The 24,044-nt window shown below is 54.9% G+C and overlaps 1 protein-coding gene across 1 annotated transcript in view; it reads right to left on the reverse strand.

The window, feature by feature from the left end:
• Positions 1–7,554: 7,554 nt before the first annotated feature.
• CIBAR2 (CBY1 interacting BAR domain containing 2) overlaps positions 7,555–24,044 on the reverse strand; it is a 45,718-nt gene continuing 29,228 nt past the window's right edge. Inside the window, 10 exon segments of the mRNA XM_059043823.2 lie at positions 7,555–7,668; positions 8,164–8,263; positions 10,047–10,086; positions 10,089–10,149; positions 13,272–13,376; positions 14,308–14,409; positions 14,488–14,532; positions 14,534–14,560; positions 16,435–16,482; positions 16,485–16,658. Of these exon segments, the coding sequence (XP_058899806.1) occupies positions 7,555–7,668; positions 8,164–8,263; positions 10,047–10,086; positions 10,089–10,149; positions 13,272–13,376; positions 14,308–14,409; positions 14,488–14,532; positions 14,534–14,560; positions 16,435–16,482; positions 16,485–16,658 (816 nt within the window).

Here is a 24,044-nt window from a genome sequence, read left to right on the forward strand (position 1 = left end):
AGGGGAGTTTCCAGTCCCAGTAGGTTCAGGGTCCCAAGCGAGGAGCTTCGAAGGCCTGCGTTAACAATGGCATTTCAGTCTCCTGCTGTCTGCCCTTCAGGGCTATGAGTCGTAAAGAGCCCAAAACAGCGAATTCTCCCAAGTAAAAAGTACCCTGCTTTGGAAACAGGATGATGTCGAGATGTGGCTTTGTACATCTTCAGCCTTTGTTGCAGTTTTAGCAAAATATTGTTAGATGTTTAAGAGGGGCTGTGCTAGTATTCAGATCATATCTACTGTGTGCACGCGTTTAATCAAAGGCAGGAGAACCAAGTTCTGATGTTGTAAGTCGTTCGCACAGTGAAAGGGAGTAGACCATGATTTTCCTATTGCCAAAAGGGGAAAAAAGCAGACCAAGGAGCTCTTAAGTAGCCAAAAGGAGGGCTGGAGAGAGTCCAATTCGCGCGTTTTGTGCCCTAGTGAAACCCGGGACGGTCAGGGTCACGGGCAAGCCCCACGCTGGGTTTAGGGCAGAGATCCAGGACTGGAGTCAGAGGTGCCGCCTGACCTTTCTCTTTCCTCCTTCCCGGGAGCTGGAACCAGTGGAGCCTGTACTCACCTCTCCCTGCCCAGTTAGACGGTGAAGTTCACTGTGGTGGAGAGAAGGTGGCAGCCTTGAGGGTTGCTTTTCTGTCGGCTGTTTTCAGTGGGTTAGTTTGTCACCCAGAGCGCTTGGTATTGCAGCCTGCCGGTGTGAGAAGCCCAGCGTTCATGCCACAAAGGGGCTTGCGAGGAGTTTTGTTGAACCCAGGTGACCATGACCTTGACTGCTGCAGCAGTCAGGGCTGCAGCTACAAGCCTGACCTTCCTGGGTGCGGCTGCACCCCGATGAGTTGGCTTTTCAGTTAGGGGGGATCCCGGCAGCTCGGTGCGATTAGATCAGCCGTATGGCCAAATTACTTACATTGAGACAGCTGGGCAGCCAGGGGCCTGAGTCATTTGCCAGCACAGTCGGGAGCTTGGGAAGCAGGGGGACAAGGGCCCAGCACCAGCCTCGGGGGATGGGTGGCAGCCAGGCGGCCCCAGGCTGGTCACCCCCGGCCGCCCTCTTCCTCAGCCACAGGCAGAGCTGCGGGGCTGGAGGCCCACGGCCCCTCGGTCCCGGGGTTCTTCTCGTGGCGCTCCCCCCCCGCCGGCCTTTTAGTTTCCTTGAACCACTTCTCCTGCCATTCAGCCATCTCCCCGTCTTCCTGCAAATCACTGATTCCTTTTTACGATTCTTGAGGGTGAGTTTCGCTAGAAAAGCCTTTGAAGCTGAGTTCATACAGGGGAATGGCATCGGTGACAAGTGCCCCTAACTGGCTGGTGTGCGACGTTCAGACCTGGGCTGGAGCCAGGCCTTAGTCAAGTCACATGTCCCGGGACGTCCTTGTCGCCCGGTGGCCGGGAACAGGCCTGCGTGGGTTCTCCGGACGGTTCCCACCCAGGAGCAGCCCCCACGCCAAGACCCTCCGCGTGGCCGGCCCCCCCGGCCTCGTTCTGCCACCACGTCCCTGCAGCCCCTCCCCAGCAAGCGCCTCGGGTGGCCGGCCCACCTCGTGCCTGGGTGTCCTGGCGCTGGCCCGTGCCCCTGCGTTGGCCGGTCTGTCTGAGCGTGAGATGCGTGGAGGGCTGCGGGGGGAGCCTTCCCCCTGGCTGTGTCCCCAGGGCTCAAGGGGACACTGCCCCCGCTCTAGAGCTCGTGGTTACTGTTGGAGGAGGAGCAGCCCGTCACTTCCAGGAGCGAGTCGGGATGCTCTGGGTTTCCCCATCTTCCCATTGCTTCCCGCGGGACCTCTGTGCCGGCGGGGCCGGCCCTGCATCCTCGCTTGTCCTGCAGGGTCAGCCCGGGGCGCTGTCGCTCGGTGCCCTCCTGCGGGGCCGGGACGGGGCCGCTGAGCTGGAAGGAGGGCTCCTGCCGGTGACGCCCCTGGGACCCTGGGGGCTGTGCCTGTCCCCACCTTGGTCCTGGATGGTGCACTCGCGAAAACGAAGGGGAAGTGCTCGGCAGGCCCCGCCCCCACACACCGGCTGCACACGCGGGCCCTGATCTGTCGCTGTGCTGGAGGCTTGCCTGGGTTCCCGTGGATGCCTGGAGACGGACGGGTTGACCCTTTGAACAGTAGGAAGGGCTCGAACTCAAATGGCAGGTACGTCCCCTTGAGACGTGTCAGCCTGAGAGCTTCGTGGTTCTAACTGTGGCCTCTGGGGCTTCAGGAGGGTCTCCCACGTGCATCCCCTGTTTCTCTCCCACCCGTTGGTCTCGGACCTGAACTTGCCTTGGCCGTATCCATGCACTGCCCTTAGTGGCCCAGAAGTCGGGGTCCGTGATGCAGGTGTGTTTGTTATATGTACACTTATGCAATTTCGTGTCCCACGAGGGGATGTTCTACAAACTATATTTTCAGGGGGAGAAAGTTTCAAGGTCGAGCTCTCAGAACAGTGCTAAAATCAAATCTGTTTCCTGTGAAGAAAAACAAAACCCGTCTCTATATTTCACCTCAGATTGTCAGAAGGCAGAAACTGAAATAAATTATCTTAAAAAAAAAAAGAAGTCAATCTGTTGAATTTTTGTTTTCACATGTCCGTGAGCACATTTTTTTTTTTTTTTTCCAGAATTTGCAATCTTCTCAGTGACGACAGAGAAAAACGCCTTTTTCTAGGGTCAGATAGACGTTCTCCCCACTTTGGCTGAGCAGCTGGGTCTTGTGCAAACGTGTGTGTGTGTCGTGGCCAAACCGATGGGTAGAGGTGTGTCCCTTGAGCTACCGCCGCGGGTGTGTTAGTGAACGGAGCGGCCTTGGCCTCCAGGATGCCTCCCGCCCCTTCCAGCTGATATCCTGGTCCTGCCTTTGAGCCTCAGCTGCCTCACTTCGTGCTTTTGGGGGTCGTGGGGCTGTGAGTAGAACGCGATCGCCACCCCTGCCTGACACACACAGGACACCCTCATCATCCCTTACAACTTGGCTTGACAGACGTATTTTGTGAAACGTTGGGCTTTCTTTTTTTCTGCTTATAAGAGGTCAATAGCCGTGTTCGAAGTCTCCAGACTAACAGATCTGGGAGGTGAGCCTGAGGACCAGCACAGGGCCTAGAAGTGTCCTTGGTACCCGGAGGAGTGGACTCAGTTCCAGGGGCCCCGGGGTGGGATGCTTCCCAGGGCGACGGTGCAGGCAGGTCCCCCAGCCCTGGCCTGGCCGCCTGAGATGGGCTGGGGTATGTGCCCGGATGCTCAGTGGGGCGGGGGCCGGACCGCCGTGTCCCTGGTTCTCCCACCCAGCCTGGAGGACCGGCCCGGGTGGTAGAAGCCTTCACACCTGACTTTTCCTCTGGTGCCAGGAGAGGCCAGGAGCTGAAGGCCAGGGGCTGGATTCAGAGGCAACTCCTGGTGCCAGGGAAGGACCCCTCTGAAGGCAGCAGGGACCCCGAGGAGCACGGGGTGGCCCTGGAAAGAAGCCTGGGTCCCGTTCTACCTCCCCACCAGCCCACTGCGTGCCTTTTGCCAAATTGTTCTTTGAACCTCAGTTTCTTCATCCGTATAATGGGAGGGAAAACATCACCCATCCGAGGCGGTTCCTGCGAGAAATGCAAACGTGCTTCTCACTCCAATCTCTTTCCTCCTTGTCCCGATGAGGAAATAAATCAACCTGGGAGCTGTACCTGTAGGAAGGGTCCTGCCCATTTAAGGAAAAAGAAAAACGATCAAACTTCTCTCTAAGTTTTATAGGAATCCATTTAAAACATATTCTGCAAAATTCATGACACTAAATGTAAAAGAAACCTAAACAATTAGGCATTCAAATGGTGTTTCTTTGTAAATTGTAACCTTTCCACTTCTGACTTCACTGACGCTTAAAACTACTGAGACTTCCAGGGCACCCTGATCGTGTAACACTTTTGTCCCTTAAATTCATGCCAAGCACCTCTGTCTGCAGCCACCTCCCCTGTGCAGTGCCACAAACGCTCCTGCTCCCCTAAAGAAGCATCTCCCCTCTTTCCATATCTGGAACAAGCCTCTCACTCACGAAGTCATCTTTTAATGTCACAGGAAATGACCGCAGGTGCTCTCTTTTCTCCTGTACTCAGATCCTCCGTGAGTTGCACTGGGGACCAGTGGGCTGGGTTTGTCCTCAGCGCCTGGGACTCTGAAAGCAAGAGACCCCCAAAAGTTATGCTCCTTCCACCCTGCTCACCCCACCTCCCGCCTCCTGGGCCCCAAAGAGAGGGGCGAGGAATTTTGTCCCTACTCCCAAGCGACCATGCACAGAGAGAGAGCCAGGGAAGCTCCTGGCCGACGCGCAACCCCGGAATTGGGAACAATTGGTCTCTTCGGGGTGCTGGGGCCAGAGAGGGAGGGGAGAGGCCCCTTGTGCCGTCAACTTACCTTTAATGAGCCCCTACTATGTGCCAGGCGCCACCAGGCTCCAGGACCACAAGATGAAGAAGCAAGGTCATTTTCCTTCAGAAACTATCAGTGGGGTTCAGACACAACTGAGGTTAAAAAAAGGTACATTTGTGTGTTCGTGTCTGTGTGTGCATGTGCACACATATATGCTTAGAGTAAAAAAATATAACAGATAAAGGCTGTAAGTGTAATGATATATAATACAATCGATGATAAGTTTATTTTATAAATTATTATATAGGAAATATAGAATGTTTTAGTTATTTTTGGAGTGAGTATCCTTCCTGGTTGAATCAGGGTGGGCTTCCCTGAGGAGGTGCCTTGGAGCTGGATTTTGGGAAATAAAAGTCACTGTGGCGAAGACGTTAATCCTGCAATGATCCCATGAGAAAGGTTTGGGTTTTTTAAAATTTAATTTTTTATTGAAATATAGCTAACTTACAATGTTGTGTTAGCTTCTGGTGGACAGCAAGGTGATTCAGTTATACATATCCATATTCTTTTTCATATTTATTTCCGTTATATGTTATTACAAGATACCCCCGTGCTATATAGTAGGACACTGTTTTTCTATTTTATATATGGCAGTCTGTATCTGTTAATCCCATACTCCTAATTTATGCCACCCCCTTTAACCCTTTGGTAACCATAAGTTTGTTTGTTTGTTTTGTTGTTGTTGTTTTTTGCGGTACGCAGGCCTCTCACCGTTGTGGCCTCTCCCGTTGCGGAGCACAGGCTCCGGACGCGCAGGCTCAGCGGCCATGGCTGACGGGCCCAGCCGCTCCGTGGCATGTGGGATCTTCCTGGACCGGGCACGAACCCGTGTCCCCTGCATTGGCAGGCGGACTCTCAACCACTGCGCTCGCCACCACGGAAGCCTGATAAGTTTGTTTTCTATGTCTGTGAGTCTATTTTTGTTTCATAGATAAGTTCATTTGTGTCATATTTTAGGTTCCACACGTAAGTGATATCATATATTTGTCTTTCTGTCTGACTTACTTCACTTAGTGTGATAATCTCTAGTTCCATCCATGCTGCTGCAAATGATATTATTTCATTCTTTTTTATGGCTGAGTAGTATTCCATTGTATATAGGTGCCACATCTTTATCCATTCATCTGTCAATGGACATTTAGGTTGCTTCCGTATCTTGGCTATTGTAAATAGTACGCAAAGAACATTGGGGTGCATGTATCTTCTTGAATTAGTTTTCTCCGGATATACGCCCAGGAGTGGGATTGCTGGATTGTGTGGTAACACTATTTTGTAAAGAACCTCCATATTGTTTTCCGTAGTGGCTGCACCAGTTTATAATACACTCCCTCCAACAGTGTAGGAGGGTTCCCTTTTGGCCACAGCCTCGAGGAAGGTTTTGTTTACCACTTTGCTGATGAGGAAATCATGGTACCCGCAGTGGGGAATGAAATCAGGGGCTAGCTGGCTCCAGAGCATAGCGTTTATCCTGAACGGCTGCAGGACGTCCTCTCCCTGGCAGAGGTCTCTAGGAGGCAGCAGGCGGTGTGCTGAGAGCCGAGTGACCCAGAGCTCAGATGCCCCCACAGCCACCGTCAGGAATTTGCTCCTCAAATGTGCACGCCCGGGGGGCCCAGGCGGGCAGGCGGCTGAGCCTGCGGACCCCCACCCTTCCTCCACTTCTGTGATGTGTCACGGAGACACACACAGGGAGATGCCATGTGAAGATGAAGGCGGAGATCAGGGTGATGTGTCTACAAGCCAAGGAGCACCTAGGATGGCCTGGGAACCACCCGGAGATTCTCCTCACAGACCCCAGAAGGAACCAGCCCTGCCAGCACCCTGATCTTGGACTCCAGCCTGAGGGAGAATAGATTTCTGTGGTCTGAAGCCCCCCGTGTGTGGTGCTTTGTTAGGGCAGCCCTGGGAGATGATTCACCGGCAACCAATAAGGAGTCTATGCGGCTTTCCCGGGACAGACCCGCCACCCCCCCCCCGCCCCTGCAATGTCCTCCACCTGCCTCTTGTTAGTAGAAAAACTTTAGCTTCCAGGCCTTCCCTGAGTTCCAAAGAATAAATTTAATCAGAGAAATGAGAAAATGCAGAAGCTAAGGAAAATAGTCAAGCAACACAAAATAATAAGAGTTCAGCCATTAAACAAAGCCAAGGACCTTTAGTTCCTCCTCAAGGGCTATAGATAATATTCTGCGCCATGTCCTGTGAGCTGTTTTGCAGGTACAGAAACCCCACAGGTGGAAGAAGTTAACTGGATGCTGCCCAGTGACCGCACCACCAGCCAATCAGAAGAATGTCCACAAGGGACTTCCCTGGTGGTCCAGTGGTTAGGACTCTGCGCTTCAACTACAGGGGGCCCCGGGTTCGATCCCTGACTGGGGAACTAAGATCCCACAAGTCGCACGGTGCAGCTGAAAAAAAAAAAAAGAATAAAAGAAAAATGTCCAAGAGCTGATAACGCACCCCACAGCCTCCCTCCCTCACCCTGTCTTTAAAAACTTTTCCTGGGCTTCCCTGGTGGTGCAGTGGTTGAGAGTCCGCCTGCCGATGCAGGAGATCCGGGTTCGTGCCCCGATCCGGGAAGATCCCACATCCGGGAACCCGTGAGCCGTGGCCTCTGCGCCTGCGCATCCGGAGCCCGCGCCCCGCGGCGGGAGAGGCCGCGACGGTGAGAGGTCCGTGTACCGCAAAAAAAAAAAAAACAAACCAAAAAAACCTTTCCTGAAAGTCATCAGGAAGTTGGGACCTTTTGAGCACCAGCTGTCTGGACTCTTTGCTTGGAGCCTGCAATAAATCCTGCCCTTCCTTCACTACAACCCGGTGTCAGTAACTCGGCTTTACTGCACGCAGGCAAACGGACCCGAGTTTGGTTCGGTAACACACGTTAACACAGGCTTAAACAGCCCGAAGCCCAGTCATAAAACAGGAAATGAGACCCAGCAGGAGTCAGGGTGAGATGCACCCCCGTTTATTGAACACCTGCTATGTACCAGGTGTCCTTCTGGGCACCTTGACCCCCAGAGCGGCCTGTGAGCTGAGTGATATGATTCCTGCCATACAGATGAGGAAAGCGGGCCTTGCACACGGCGGAGCCTCCGAGCATCGAGCCTCAGCCCCCTTTTCCTGACTGGGGGGTTCTCGTCCTACTGACGGAGCCCCTTCCCCTGTCCCCTGAGGTCCTCCACGGGGTCCTCCTCTGCAGAGCTGTCCTCACTGGCTGCTGCTTTTCTCTGGCTCCGCATGGCGCTCTGGGCGCTCTAACTGAAAACGGTGTATAACAACAACAATGACAAAATCGTCATCATCATCACAGCGACAACAGCGATAATAGTAACGACAGTGACAGCATTGTTTCTTAAATGCTTCGGGTAGATGTGTTCGCCTAATACCACAGCCCTTTGAGGGGGTTACTATCATTGGCCCCCTTTGCAGGTGAGGAATCTAAGGCACAGAGAGGTTAAGGAACTTTCCCAGGGTCACACAGCTTGGGAGCAGTGGGTTTGGACCCAGGGCAGTCCGGCTGGGGACCATACTTCCTCTGCTGCCTTTCAAGAGAATTATCCAGAAAGCATGAGACGCCCCTCACCACGCTGGGGTTCCCTGAGTCTGCTTCAGGCAGGTCCAGGTCAGATCCAGGGCCACCCTCCCACTCCCCAAGCAGCACTCCCTTCTCAGACCTGAGTTCTCAGCCGGCCTCTGGTCTCTGGTCTCTTCACTTTGTCACAGGTGCTACGCCCCACCCCAGTGCTCACCTGGGCGAGAAACCACGGGCCAGCCGGGGACAGGGTGGTGTCCGTGAGCAGCCGAGCGTCACAACGCCCATAAACTCTACGCATCGTGGCTCTAAAATCCCGCCAGGAGGGTTGGATCCGGTCGGGAAACGAAGAAAGGGATGCCAGCGGGAAAGAAAGACGTGGAACGAGATGGCCGGTGCACAGGTAACTGCAGGGACCCCCCCCACCTACACCAGGTCCGCCTAGGAGTCTCCTGTTTCTTATTCCATAGGATCTACTGCAGAGGGTAAGTGGGCATTGTCATCCCATTTTACAGATGGGAAAACTGAGGTCCAGAGGCAAGGTAACATGTCCACAGTCATGCAGGAAGATTAGAGATCACACTGCCCCCCAACCAAAATAGAGTAGAGCTGAGTGAATGCACCAGAGCCCAGCCAATCTCCATCGACCCTCCTGTGATGGTTTTAAAGCTCATCCACAAATTCTTTGACATTTCTCTCATCAGGAGCTGGACTCTAATTCTCCTCCCCTTGAATATGGCCTTAACGACGCACTTCTAAGGAACAGAATGCTCAGTTTCTTCGGAGGTTATAGGTCACAGAAGGTGACACAGTGTAATTCTCTGACGCTCGCTCTTGGACCAGCTGCCACGGTGTGAGGAAGTCCGCGCCCCACAGAGAAGCCGTGGGCAGTTGTTCAGGCTGCAGACCCCCACTGCAGACCCAGACGGGATGGGCCTCACTGGGGTACAGCTCCTGCAGTTGCCCAGGGCCCCCAGCTCAGAAGGACTCTGCCACCTTGGAATTCTTAATAATTATAGAACAAAGGGCCACCGTCTTCATTTTGCCCTGAACTCCGCGAATCACGTGGCCCATCCTGGACCCAGATGACAGCCATCATCTACCACACACGGGTGAGGAAGGCTTGGAAACAGCTCCGGCCCCAGCTACGGACTGGTAGAAAGACCCGAGTGAGGACAGCCCAGCTGAACCCACCAGCCCCAGAGCCACAGAAGATAATCCTAATAAACGACCCGACCCGCTGCTTTGCACCAAGAGGTGTGGTACAGCACATCATAGGTAACTCAGATGGCTTTTTCTAGATCCTGATCACATCAGGTGAGGGTAATGAGCAGTCTGTCTACCTCCGAAGTACAGCAGGCACCAGCCTGGAGATGCTTTTTGTTGTTGATTCATTTGTTTTTAAGCACCCAGGTGATGATGAACGCGGATGGTCCAGAGAGACGGTGTTGGGGAAATTCCCACCTCTGCTTCGGTGCCCAGGGGCAGATGTTTAAAACAGTTCATTACAATGAGCCTTCAAAGTTCGAGAAACTGCAGAATGTTGCCAAGAAAAACTGCTTCTGTCAAGACAAAAGCAACAACTCAGCCATAAAAAAGAATAAAATAATGCCATTGGCAGCAACATGGATGCAACTAGAGATTATCGTACTAAGTGAAGTCAGTGAAGACAGACAAAGACAAATACCGTAAGATATCACTTACGTGTGGAATCTAAAATGTGACACAGGTGAACCTATCTACCAAACAGAGACTCACAGACAGAGACATCAGACTTGTGGTTGCCAAGGGGGAGGGGGAGAGGGAGAAGGATGGACTGGGAGTTTGGGGTCGGTGGATGCAAACTATTACATAGAGAATGGACACACAACAAAGTCCTACTGTAGAGCACCGGGGGCTATATTGGATCTCCTGGGATAAACCATAATGGAAAAGAATATTTTAAAAAATGTTGTATGTGTAAAACTGAGTCACTTTGCTGTACAGAAGAGATTAGCACAGCATTGGAAAGCAACTAGGCTTCAATTAAAAAAAAAGACAAAAACAACCTCCAATTCAGCCCCACCCCCCAAATAGGAGATGGGATGTCTGTGACCCACCTCCAGATCTCTCTCCAGGTCATAGCTCTCCAGGGTCTGGAATATACCTCCACTGCTTTGGCATGGAAGACCATCTCAATGGTCACAAAGTCTGAAAACATTTTCTATGGGGAGAGACGCCCAGATCGCATAAGTGACACTGTCAGAAGGACTGTCCTGGGGTCATCTCGACATGGACCAATTGGGTGTGTGTGTGGGGGGGGGGGGCCTTAGTGGTCCTTGCCGGGCAGGTCCTGGGTGTGGAATTTCAATATATTATTTCTAATTAATTTATTTTTGTTGAACAGATAATACTTTCCCATAGTTCAAAAGCTGCCTTGCACAGAGATTGTTCCAGAAATGTGTGAGGCCTTGTGGACTTTCTCAGGGGCATCCTTTTCTCAGCTCTGTCAACCTGGGCTCCTCCACTCAGCTTGCACTTCTCTCATTCTGAGGTCAGGTTGATGGCTACACACTTTCAGCCGCTGTCACTCACGGGCTAGAAGTGGGTCTTATGGGAGGGGGAGGGGATGCTACTGGCCCAGAAGCCCCATAACCTGATAAGCCAGCTTGTCAAAACATTATTAGTGATGGAAACATTGGCTTCTCTTGATCAGATGGTTCAGCTTGGCTCAGTAAGCTCTCACAGAGCCGCTACTATGTGTCCGGCTCCAGTGGGGGCTCCTACTGTGTGCCAGACCTGAGGGGAAACTCCTACTGTGTGTCAGGTCCAGCACAGGCTCCTATTGTGTGTCAGTCCCCACCTACGTGCTGGGCCCAGCACAAGCTCCCACTGTGTGTAGGGCCCAGCACAAGCTCCCACTGTGTGTAGGGCCCAGCACAAGCTCCCACTGTGTGCTGGGCTCAGCACAAGCTCCTACAACGTGGCAGGCCCCAGCAGGCCCCAGGCTTGCTGTTGGGGGAGGAGCCTGCAGTTTGGAAACACACCTCTTCCTGTCACGTGGGAAGCACCTGGAAGAGGTGGGGCCAGAGGAAGCCGCTAGGCCTCCTGGGAGAAAGAAGGGGCGTGGCGGCCAAAGACTGTGCTTGAAGTCCCTGCCTCCTGCCGCCTCCCATCCTGCCCCCGGGAGGCAGTGCTGGTGACAACAACAGGCCTCGTCCTGCCCTTTGCTGGCCTGTGGCCCCGAGGAAATGACGTATCCTCTCAGGCCTCAGTTTATTCGTCTGCCCAGGCAGGACAGGAGTGGTCCCCGTTCACAAACGCTACGAGAGATTCAGTGAGTGCCGCGGCTCTCGACGTGCGGGCCCCTCATCAATACGAGCTTCACCTGGGAGCTTGTCAGAGATGCAAATTCTTCGGCCCAGCCAGGCCCACTGGATGGGACGCCAGGGTGGGCCCACCGCGCTTTAAGGAGCCCGCCAGGGCATTTCTGACGCACGCTCGGGTGAGTGAACCGCTGCTTGAAAGCATGGCTTACATTCTTTTTAGAGGAGCCAGAGAGTTATTTTGTAGATATTTCATTAGAATCGTGACCTAAAACTGATATAGTGGTAATGATTATTTCAAGTTTGGGCTTTTATCTCCTTTAACATTTGGAGGTTTGGATAAGCGTCACTTACAAATGAATTCCCCCAATTTTATTTTTTTTATTTTTTTATTTTTTTACGGTACGCGGGCCTCTCACTGTTGTGGCCTCTCCCATTGCGGAGCGCAGGCTCCGGACGCGCAGGCTCAGCGGCCATGGCTCACGGGCGCAGCCGCTCCGCGGCATGTGGGATCTTCCCGGACCGGGGCGCGAACCCTTGTCCCCTGCATCGGCAGGCGGACTCTCAACCACTGCGCCACCAGGGAATCCCCCCCCAGTTTTAAAGGATGCCCATGTTAACCTGAATGCTTCTGTTGGCCCCCGACAGTGCAGAACCCTGTGTGCTCTCGCTGGCCTCAAAAACATCAGGTGCTTGATAATGGTCTGCTGGTGGTTTTAGGTTCTGCCTGCACCGTGGATGCTTGAGCAGTAATTACCACTGTTTCACTCGCTTCGTTTGTTCATTCTTTCATTGATTTTCCCAATATTTACTGAGTACCCACTGAGTGTCAGGCCGTAGACCTGGTGCCCAGGACCCAGGAGGGGACGTGGCAGGCAGGGACTCTGCTCTGTGGCTTCGACATGCAGTATAGGAGGTGGCTTGGAGCAGTGAGTTCTCCACCATCACGGGGTCTGCGTGAACGCTCTCTCCCAAGGGTGTCAGCTCTGTGAGGACAGGGCCTTTGCTGGCTATGGTGTCCTCAGCCTCAGACGTAGCGCCTGGCACATAGTAAGTGTGTATTCAACATCTGTGAGATTCAGAGTGAATTAAAGATACAATGAATCCACCCCCTGGGGTAACTGCCCCCAGAGGGAGCAGAGCAGCGAGTGTTAACCGTTGGTCGGACCCGGTCTGGGGGTCCAGGTGAGTTTCTCTGAAGGACAGCAGGTGTGAACTCGATGCAGAGTAAGGGCAGAGCCCTCCTGGTAGAGGACACAGCCTGTGCAAAGGCCCTGAGGTATAAAAGGCCTTGGTGCACTGGAGCTTGGAGTGGTGTGTCCAAGAGAAGGCTGGAGGGTGGGGCTGGGGCTTTGAAGCCTTGGGGAGGATTTCAGCCTTTCTCCTTGGAATGAGGGAAGCACAGGAGGGTGTTAAACCCAGGAGTGACACATCAGAGCTGCCTTTTGTGAGAACCTTGGGGCTGCAGTTTGGAAAATGGACTAAAGTGGCAGGGGGGCAAGAGTGGGTGCAGGGGTCTCTGTGACCATCTTGCCCTTAACGACCCCGCCTCCCTGAGGCCTCTTGTAAGAGCTGGGGTTGTGGGCCCAGGGCTCTGGGTGTGTCGGGGTGGAGAGAGGAAGGATTTGTGCCACTGGGGCTGTGCGGAGGAAAGGAGGAAGGTCCTGTGGCTCCTGTGCGGGAAAGCAGGGGCTGGGGGGACAGATGCTGCCCAGGTCTCCTGGCGGGCGGGGAGCTTGGCCGGGTGCAGAGAGCGCACGGCTGCCACTGCTGGCTTCCGGGCAGGACAGCTGAGCAAGACAGCTGCCCGAGCAGCCGGCCTCTACCCGCCGCGGCCAGGAGGAGGCCAGGATGAACTGTCCTGGGAGTCCGGGCCCTGAGGGCCGAGCAGGCACAAGCTCACACACACACTCTGTCACCGGGAACGCACATGCACTCACCCATGCACAGGTGCACACACACCAGAGCTCCCCCACGGGGCAGCGCAGAGTGCTTCCGACCAGGGACTGGCCACCCCCACCTGGAGGGCCTTCAGCTTCTGTTCCTGGGAGGCGTCCACCGTCTCCTCCAGCTGCTGGGAGCTGCGGCTGGCATCCACCGCGGCCCTCTGCACACTGGTCTCCGCCTGGCCCCAGAGATACAGCGTGTCATGGGGGCTCCATCCTGGATCATTCTCTGTCCCTTCGCCCCACCCTTGGGCCAGCTGTCCTACGTCGTGGGCGTCTCTTGCCAATTTGGTTGCGGAAGGAATGGCCGAGTAGGACCACAGCGAAAGGGGCAGCTGCTACTGGGACAGACCCTCTTGTTAGCTGTGTGACCTCAGGCAAGTCACTGAACCCCTCTGAGCCTCAGTGTGCTTGCCTGCAAACAGGGGACGGCTGTAAGGCCTGCTTTGCAGGATTGTTGCAAGAATGAGAGTGGGCTCAGCTGAACTACTGCTAGGACAGGTACTGCACGTTCGCTGATCGTTAATTCCCGCGTGTGGAACCATTTTAGGTGATTAACTTATTGGGTGCTTTGTTTGGCATCTGTACGGCCTGACTCCACAGCAGGCCTGGCGCCGGACGAAGCTGGATTTCAGAGCCAGACGCCTGCAGAGCCGACTTGGGGGTTGCCCCTTAGCGCTCTGTGTGACCTCGGGCAAGTCACTTTTCTCAGTTTCCCCATGTAGAAGCACCCACCTCCTGTGAGATGGGAAGGAAGCAGGCTGTGGAGGGGAGTGGCTCTCTGACTCGCTGAGTAGCATTGCTGATGGGACGGAACCCAGGTCTCCTGGGCCCCGGCCGATGGCTGGCTCTCCCAGAGCCTCTGACTCTCCTGTCCTGAGCCCAGGGCCCCGCGCACACCCGCCCGGGTCAAGCTCACCTCGCCGTTTTGTGGGGCCGTTCATTACCTGCGTGCGAGCCCGCCTTCCCCAGACAGACTTGTTGACGCTCACCTGGGACCGAAACAGGCGCTGTTAGGGATTCGGGTTAGCCAGCGGCCCCCACGGAGGGGGCCCGGTGATGGACGGCCCCGGCCTCAGCGCCCCCGAGCCCCTGCCTCCGGAAGGATACGATGGTCTGTCTCTCTGAAGGGGACTTCTGCCTCAGTTTCTCCAGCTTTTCCCGTTGTTTGAGCTCATTGTTGCAGACGTGTTTGAATTTCTTGATCTCAGCCTGTGGAAGGAGGAGGGTGGTTTCCTGGGGTCCCAGCCCCCCGCGCGGCCCACGCTGCAGTGCCGTGCCCTTGCTCACCCGGATCTGCTTTATCTGCACCCCGTGGAGCTCCAGGGGGTTGATTGACCACCTTGGTCTCCAGCCTCTCGACCTGGGGGCACGCGGACATGCAGGGTCAGAGCGGGTGGAGCCAGGGAGATGCTGGGGGGCTGCGCGGCCCCTGGCCTGCATTTACAGAGCGCCGTCTGCATGTCCGGAGCTGCACGGTGGGCCCCGCTGCCACCTTGGGCTTGCGAGCACGGGCGACACGTTTCATGTCGCTGAGCCCTGTCTCCTGGCCTGTACAGTGGGTATAAGCAGCGTACCCGCCCGCGGTTTCTTAGCAACTGGGTGGGCCCCAGCGCTATTTCATATCTCCAGGCTGCCTTACGATCTCACCGGGGATGCTGACGGATCCACGTGGAACACGGACTAGCAGGGAACTCAGAGCTGACTGCGCGGTGCAGCCCCCAGGGACATGGCAGGGTCAGCGGGGGGGACACCTCACGCCCCTGTGTCAGAGCCTGTGTGCCAAGCCTAACACTAGACGTGAGGATAAACAGTATCAGTACTGGAAACAGGGGTCACAGTTAAAGCTAGTGTGGATTAAGCGCTTACCCAGTGGGTGTCACAGTAGAACAAGTGCAGGACCCCCCCAGGGGCTCCTTAGGACCCTGCTTCCCAGGCACCACCCCAGAGACTCCGACTCAGCAGGTCCAGGGCGCAGCCCAAGAATCGGCATTTTTCTAACAGGTTCCCGGGTGAGGCTGGTGCCTGGAGGATGGGCTCCCCTGAGAGTCTGGTTTGCCTGATGGGACAGGGGAGCTGGAGCCCCCACCCAGCCCCTTCCTCCTCCTCCGTTATGGCTCTTGTAAGTGCAAACCTAAAGAAGAACTAATTTTCCCAAGTGCCGAGAGGGAGGGAAGGGGACTTATCCCTTCCCTTTCCGTGCAGTATTCCTTTGAGAAAACTTGCACTTGTAACTCCTTTCTCTGTCCCTTTGAGATGGATATAAAGCTTTGAAAAGCTAAAGAAGCCTCTGGCTGGTTTTACAACCAGGAAAGCCCAGCCATCTCTGAACTGTAATCTTCGGGAGGACAGTGTCTCCAGGGAGTTTGCCTGGTGCCTGGCTCCCAGCTGTACCTGCCTGCTTGCCAGAGAGAGATGAGGTTTTAGTTTTCTTTGGAGAAAGATGATTAGCCAGCCCAGGTGGCCACCCAATCGCCAGGTGGAATTAGGAAGTCCTGTGTGGCAAGGGGTGCTGTCCCCTTCCCTGTCCTCAGGGGGAGTGAGCTTTCTCCGTCTTTGCCATCACTTATTCAATCGCCTGTGACGTGCATTACCTTCTGGCTTAACGCTCATTCAATAGAAAAGCTGTTTCATTCTTTTCTACCATCGCAGAGAGGATTTTTCTGGGCTGGCTGGAGTTTTGTTTTATCTTATTTTATTTTTATTATTATTATTTTTTTTAATCCCAAACTCCTAACCCTTCCTTCTCCAATGTTCCCTCCCCCTTGGCAATCGTAAGTCCGTTCTCTATGTCTGTGAGTCTCTTTCTGTTTCGTAGATAAGTTCATTTGTGTCATATTTCAGATTCCACATGGAAGTGATATCATATGGTATTTGTCTTTGTCTGTCTGGCTTACTTCACTTAGTATGATCACCTCTAGGTCCGTCCGTGTTGCTGCAAATGGCATTATTTCCTTTTTTATGGCTGAGTAATATTCCACTGCATATACGCCACATGGGGATATTTATTTTTCATGCTTTCCCTAACTCCTTGCAGCCTCCTTGCCCTCCGCAAGCCTCTAGGCTCCCAGTCCTATAAACTGAGGTTTGACCATGGGGAATGGTCAGATGGGATGTGAGCGTCCTCTCTCTGGGGACACCTTTGGAGGAGATGCGTCCGCTGACTGTGGACCCTGCCGGGCGGCTCCAGCTCTCAGATCCCCCCGGGAAATGGGGCCGCTGGGGCCGCTCGCTCACCTCGGCCCGCCAGTCATCCTGTACTTCGGCGAAGTTCCTCAGGGCGGCCCCCGCATCTCCGGGTTCTCCGCGTTGGCCAAGTCGCTGAGCTGCTTGACCAGCTGGTGGGCCTTGTCGCGCGGCCGGGCTGTCTCGCGGGTGGAGGCGGCCAGCGGCAAGCAGAACTGGCCAGAGTGCTTCTCAGCGATGGTCACTGTGTCCTCCGTCACCCACACCTGCTCTCCCTGGGGAGGTGGGGGCGGGCCCGAGGAGCCGTTCTGGGCAGGGACGCCCAGCCAGGTCACGACAGCGAAGCAGGGGTCACCCACCCAGCGCCCTCCTCCTCGGTGGCAAACCCAGGCCAGGCGTCCGGTCCCCAGGATGAGGCCCGGAGTCCGCGTGGCAGGCCGTCAAGGCAGGTGCGGGAGACCGGCGGGGTCACAGGGCTGGTCAGTGGCCGGGCACGAGTGCAGACGTGGGCTTGGCTCGTAGCCTGGCTTTCCCACCGTGGGGCCCTTGAGAGGGGCTTTAGCTTCCCAGCAGAGGTGCTCTGTATTCCACCCACGCCGAGCTGCGATGACCTCTTCTCTCTGAAATGCCCAGATTCTGTCTTTTCCCCGAGCTGTTGAAATTCTCTCCCTTCTCCACATCGTAAATCTTTATTAATAAACTTTTTTTGGGGGTGGGGGGGACCCGTTTTAGGTTTACAGAAGAACTGAGTGGAAAGTACACAGGGTTCCTACATACCCGCCCCCCCCCCCGGCACGCAGGGTTTCCCTATAATCAACAGCTTCCCTTTAGTGCCCGACCTTTGTTACAGAAGGTGAACCAATAGCGACACGTGCTTGTTAACTAAAGTCCCTCGTGCACGTGAGGGTTTCCTCTTGGTGTCCTGCATTCCGTGGATTTTCACGAGTGCCCAGTACCCTGCCTCCACCGTCACGATGTCGTAGAGAACTCTCACTGCCCTAAAGACCCCGTGCTGCCCCCGTGGGTCCCTCTCCCTCCCCCAGCCCTGAACCTTTAGTTTGTCCTCCTGGCATATGCCATTTGTCACCGTGTATCACTTCCTGTTGTGCTTGGTTTCTGTCACCCTCTGCATCTTTCTGGGTAGCTTGCTGACTCATCTTTATGGGCCGCTAGCCTGGGGCCTGCCCGTCGCAGGTGTTCGATGAAAAAAATACAGAGTGAGTGAAGGACCTGCTGGATTTCATCTTCCCGAGACAGTAAAGGGGGCACAGCGTCAGACAGTCGCCTCCCTCTCGCACCGCTGCACCCTCTCCTTGCCCCTTGTCCCACCCAGGTGGTCACTGCCCCGTCCTCTCTCCGTATGACCAATGCCCCCAACCTGTGCCTCCCTCTAATCACATCTCTAAAGCTGGAAGCGGAGAGGAGGGCCCTTTGTCCTCCTGACAAACCCTAACTGGTGCAGCCCTTTACAGTTGGCAGTGCGCATTGTGTGTATTACCGTGCAAACAAGGTAAATGGAGACCAGAGAGGTGAAGCATCTTGCTCCAGGTCACACAGCCGGCCGCAGACCCTGTCCCTCCACATGGGGTCCTTGGACCCCCTCAATCAGAATCGCCTGGGACACAAGTTAAGCCTGCAGAATCCCAGCCCACTCTCCGCCAGACTCCCTGTGAGCGAGATCCAGGGGGCTGCATTTTTAAAGAAGCCCATCAGGTGGTCCAGGGGCACCCTCGAGTTTGTGAGCCCCGGAGGAGCCAGTCGCGGGGACAGCTGGGTAAGGGGTGAGTTGAGAGGGCAGTGATAGATTCAGGCTGCAGGCAGTGGGGTCGGGGACGATTCCACAGAGGGGGTGATGCCTGATGGGGTTTTGAGGTGTGAAGAGGGGTTTCCCAGGTAGAGATGAGTGAGGGAAGTTGGGATGGCCCCTGTGAATTTAGCTACCCCAGGGCTGTGGGCAAAAATGCTGGAGAAGCAGACAGAGGCCAGATTCTGGAAGCCTCCATGGTCTCTAGACCTCCAGGTGGGCATGGTGTGGGCGGGAGAGCATCCTTACCACTGCCCCCCACCAGCAGTCCAGGCAGCCCCATCTGTCTTGGTGCATCTGGCCCCGAAAGCCCGGCCGCCCCCTCCCTCCCAACCCCCCCAACCCATCTCACCTGGAGAGATGTTCATTGTGACTGGAGACAGCAGCGGTCCTGGTCCTGGGGAATGAGGACAGGGCCCCAGGGGTCCCACAGGCCTGGGAGAAGCCACACAGGGCTGGGTGCAGCTGCATGGTCCTGGCTCAAGGGACGCTGCCACCTGGTTACCAGGCAACGTGGCCACCCGCAGTCACCCTGGGAGGAGCCTCCGCTGGTCACTAAGGCAACCTCTCCCCGGGCCAGCCTCCCCAAGCGGATTAGGAGGCCTCAGCCAGCCTTGCGCTGGCCCAGGTGGGGTCGCCGAGAGACTCCCGCTCTCCCGGTGAAGATGGAGGTTCTGGTGGACCTGGCAGCGCTGGGGTTCCCCGGGAGGTGCGGGGACCGGACTTAGGGCTGCTGGCCCTGCGCCCAGCTGTGCTTGTGGGTCGTGTTGCTGGGGCTCCTCCTCCCGCGAGAAGGCCACCCGGCCTTCCCCAGGCTCCTAGGAGACTTGGCTACTCGGGAGGGGTGTGCGAAAAAGCGCAGTGAATCGCTGCTCCTCGCTGAATCGAGGGGACAGGGCAGCAGCCCACAGGGACCATCTTAAACGTGCTAATCATCATTTTGCTGGTCTTTCCCCCCTTATTATAAACGCTATCTGCTCAGTGTTAGAAAAGCAAGAAAACAAAGATAACACAAAAAGAAGAAAATAGAACAGCACATATAAAATTGTGCTAACTGAAGTAGGTACATTTTGCTAATTGTAAGATGTGTGCAATTCAGTGCATCTACGTTTTACCTAAAGAAAGGACTATGCACCTAACAACCACAGCAGTAAGAGACTGGGTGGGAAGGGGGGAAGGTAGAAAAGCAGAATGTTGGCAGCTGTGGCCATGGAGGACCCGATGCACAAGCCTGTTCACTTTGTATATGTCTGAGGGTCTTTATTACGAAGAGTGTTGTTTTTTTTTAAGTGTATAGGAAAGCGAGGACTTTATATACAGTTGATTTACAATGTGTTAGCCTCTGGTGTACAGCATGGTGACACGCACACACACACACACACACACACACACACACACACACTCCAGATTCTTTTCCATTATAGTTTATTACAAGATACTGAATATAGTTCCCTGTGCTCTACAGCAGGTCTTTTGGTAGTGATCTCCTTTATACATAGGAGTGTGTCTGTTAATCCCAAGCTCCTAATTTATCCTCCCCTCCTTTCCCTTCGGTGACCATAAGTTTGTTTTCTATGCCTGTGAGTCTGTTTCTGTTTTGTAAGTAAGTTCCTTTGTATCTTTTTTTTAGACTCCACATATAAGTGATACCATATGATATCTGTCTTTTCTCTGTTTGACTTGCTTCGCTTAGTATGATCATCTCTAGCTCCATCCATGTTGCTGCAAATGGCATTATTTCATTTTTTTAATGGCCGAGTAATATTCCATTCTGTAAGTCTTAGTGTATATATGTATATAGACACCACATCTTCTCTATCCATTTGTCTGTCGATGGACACTTAGGTTGCTTCCATGTCTTGGCTATTGTAAATAGAGCTACAGTGAACATTGTGGTACATGTCTCTTTTCGAATTATGGTTTTCTCCGGATATATGCCCAGGAGTGGGATTGCTGGATTCTATGGTAGGTCTATTTTCAGTTTTTTAAGGAACCTCCATACTGTTCTTCATAGTGGCTGCACCACCTTACATTCTCACCAGCAGTGTAGGAGGGTTCCCTTTCCTCCACACCGTGAAAGCGAGGACTTTAGAGTCAGCTAAATACAGGTTCAAATCCCAGCCCCCAGCCCTGCTGTGTGACCTTAGGCAAATCACCTGACCTCTCTGGGCGGCAGTCTTTTCCCCGGTAAAATAGGTAGGGCCGTGGCCCTCTTTCCTTGCCTTGTTGTTAGGAGAAATGGTAAGTCCCCGGTGCATCAGTAAAGAGACGGCAGGGCAGCCCCCAGGGCAACTCCTGGGCTGTTTGCTCACAGTGGTGACAGCTGTGGGGTGGCTGGTCCTGTGCCGGTTACCTGCCCCCTCCCCCCACACCTCTGCGTGGTCCCTTTATCACTCCACACGTCCCTTTGCACAAGCTCAGTACTCCCCGTGGGCCCTGAGGCCCTGAGCAGTGCATACACATAACTCAGCTCCTTCCTGTCTGGGGCCTATCTCCTCCCCTGACTTCCCACGCGGTGGCCCCCGAGGCTCTGCCCGTCACTGTGCAGGTCTTCCCTGGATGAGGCCGGGGGAGGGGCTCCCGTGTCCCTGCTCTGTGAGGAGCGGCCGCCCTGGCACCGGTCAGATCCCTTGCACGCTCTCGGCTCCGTCCCTCTCGGGGGCTGCACCGCACTGAATAGTGTCCCCCCAAATGCACGTCCACCCAGGACCTCAGAATGTGACCGTATTTGGAAATAGGGTCTTTGCAGATGTCCTGAGCTCAGCCATCCTGGAGCAGGACAGGCTCTGGTCCAACGACTGGGGGGTCTTGTTAGAAGAGGAAGCAGACACACAGGGAAGATGGCCACGTGACAGCAGGGGCGGAGACCGGAGGGGCGTGGCTCTGAGCTACGCCTGGCGTCCCTCGCTTCCTGCACATTTGGTGAAAAGCTTCATTTCCATCCCTGGGCCTCGTTCTATCCCTTACGTATGATTTCTCTCCCTCCCTCCTTCCCTCTGTCTCTTTCCAACTTCATTAACGTTTCTTGCCCGTAATTCTCATCACAACAGCAACAGTAATAATACCGGCGGGGCAGCTCTGGGCCTGTCCTGCTCCAAGCCCACACTCATTCACTCATACACTCAGAAACCAGAATAGGCTTTTTACCAAATGTGGGATTTTTTAAAAGTGGCAGTTGGGAATCAGCAGGACAGCATCACTGGAGATGTGACATTTCACTTTAAAATGCAGCCTTCTCAGTTAGCCAGCTGCGATGGTCCGTCTTCTTTGTCATCTCAGCCGGGCCATAGCGACCCACCGTTTCATCCAACACGAACCCGTGGGTTGCTGGGAAGGTACCGGGGGATGCGGTCGGCCTTGCAGTCAGTTGGCTTGAAGTAAAGGACCTGACCCTCAGTGACGTGGCGGGGTGGGAGGGGCGCGGGGCTTCACCTCTTCACCACTGGGAGATCCTAGGAGCAAAAGTGAGGTTTCCGGGAGCTTCAGCTCCTGCCTGAGTTTCCAGCCCGCCCTGTGGATTTCGGACTTGCCAGCCCCACATCACATGAGCCAGTTCCTTAAAATAAATCTCCTCATATACTCAGTTGGTTCTGTTTCCCTGGAGCACCCACCTCTTGTAGGACTAGGAGAGGCTGCAAAGCCATTTCGGGTTTCTGGGGCTCCGGAAGTGTGAGTTCAGTGTTATAGGCAACGACCACCAGAGGGCAGCAGAGACCCCCCCCATGGGGAATTCCCACGTGGAGGGCAGAGTGGGAGGTGACCCCAGGAAACGCACCGGTGGAAGCCCATGCCTTCAGGCGAGATGGGAAAAGGAGCAGCTGTTGGAGAGAAAGAGCAGTGGGTCATTCATGAACTTAAAGAACTTTTAAGAACGGAGACCACTTTCTAGTAGGGCCACACAGAGACATCTTGTGGCCAGAGAGAGAAAAGCCAAGAGACTGGGGAGAGGGGGGTGCAGGGGCTGGATAGGGAGAGGGAGGAGGACGCAGGGGCTGGGTGGGGAGACAGCCTCCCCCTCCTTCCTCCCTCCCCTCCCCCTCCTCTCCCTCCCCCACCCCAGACCCCTTCACCACCCTTGGCTGCAGGTCTGTGTCTTGGAGAAAAATGGCATAAACGCTGTGCACACACCACCCCCGCCCCTGTTTAGTGCCCATGGCTTTTGCACTCTTTCTTTCCTATATGTATTTTTGCTGAACCACGTGAGAGCCCATTGCAGACATCCTGACCCTTTGCGCCAAATCCAGCGTGCACCTCAAGAGCAAGTTCATTGTGTTCTCCTGCAAGAACTCATGTGACCCTCACACCCAGAAAACATGAATGCAGGGCTGGCATGCGGTACTCTCTCCGTGGTCGCATTTCCCCAGCCGTCCCACTAAAGTCACCGGTAGCTGGTTTTTCTGCTGATTCGGGAGGCATTGCAATCCCTGCTGAGTCTGTTTAGTCTCCTTGAGTTGAAAATGGCCCCCCCAGGCTTTTTCTTTTCAGGATGCTGACTTTCTGTTTGTAACAGAAATAATTTCTGTCCTACAGAAATAATACAAGAACTCCTTCACCCAGATTCTCCAATTGTTAACATTTTACTGAGTTTGCCTTTATCATTCTCTCCTCCCTCCCTCCCTCCCTCTCTCTCTCTCTCTCTCCCTCTCTCTCTCTCTCTCTCTCTCAATCTCTCCCTCTCCTCTGAACCACTTGAGAGCAAGTTGCAGACCCGATGCCCCTTTACCCAAATACCCGGTGTACGTTTCCTAGGAGCAGGACGAGCCTCTCACACAGCCACAGACAAACTCGGAAACCAGACGCTTCACACTGTTACACACTCTTTCACTCTTTATCTAATCTGCAGGCTTCATTCAGATTTCACACTTGTCCCCGTAATGTCATTTCAGTACGTAAGCAAACAGATCATATTCTCCCGCTCCAGCGTCCAGTCCAGGGTCACCCGCTGTCCTTAGCTGGCACGATTCTGATGTCTTCATGGACGGGGGGGCCAGCTGCTTTGGGGGAACATCGCTCCGTTGGGCTGGGCGCGGGTCTCCCGCCTGGGCAGGGGACTCAGAGGCGGGTGGTCCTGCCCCGTTTTATGAGACTGTCTTCCATAGCCAGCTCTGTTCCCTCCGCCGTTCCCCGTGTGATGTCACTGCCAGCTCTTGTCACTTGCCCCCCACCTGCTGGTGAGCCCAGGGTCTGGCTCAGTCATCCTCCGCCCCCCACCAGGGGTTTGCCGAGTGTCTCCTCCACCCCTGGCCCTGGGCAGCTGTTGGGGACGCCTCTCTACACGGGCAGAAGGGTCCCTGACTCGTGGAGCCTGTGCCCAGGGGCCAGGTCCAGGCTCCTTCCTCCTAGCTGGGCCCCAGGGCAGGCCAGGACTCCCCTGAGCCTCAGTTTCCTCATCTGTGAAGTGGGGACAGTCATCTTCCACCCTCACAGGGTGACCTCAGGGAGGAAGTGAGATGGTGCCAGGAAGGGACCCTTGGTGTCAGACCACAGTAGCCCCGGGCAGCACGGGGGTGGCTGCCGGTGCCCAGAGGGGCCGCCTCCCCGTGTGGGGTCTGACCACACCGAGCTCCCGGAGCTCTGCCCCCCCACATCCAAGCCCCAACATTTTCAGTGCCACTCAAGATGGAATTAGCTTTGTTTTTTGTTTTTTTTTTTCCCTGGCTGCGTCGGGTCTTCGTTGCTGCGCGCGGGCTTTCTCTAGTTGCGCCGAGCGGGGTCTACTCTTCCTCGCGGTGCGCGGGCTTCTCGTTGCGGTGGCTTCTTTTGCTGTGGAGCACGGGCTCTAGGGCGCGTGGGCTCAGTAGTTGTGGCTCGCGGGCTCTAGAGCGCAGGCTCAGTTGTTGTGGCACACGGGCTTAGT

Source organism: Kogia breviceps, chromosome 18 (genome assembly GCF_026419965.1).
Source record: "Kogia breviceps isolate mKogBre1 chromosome 18, mKogBre1 haplotype 1, whole genome shotgun sequence".
NCBI lineage: Eukaryota > Metazoa > Chordata > Mammalia > Artiodactyla > Physeteridae > Kogia > Kogia breviceps.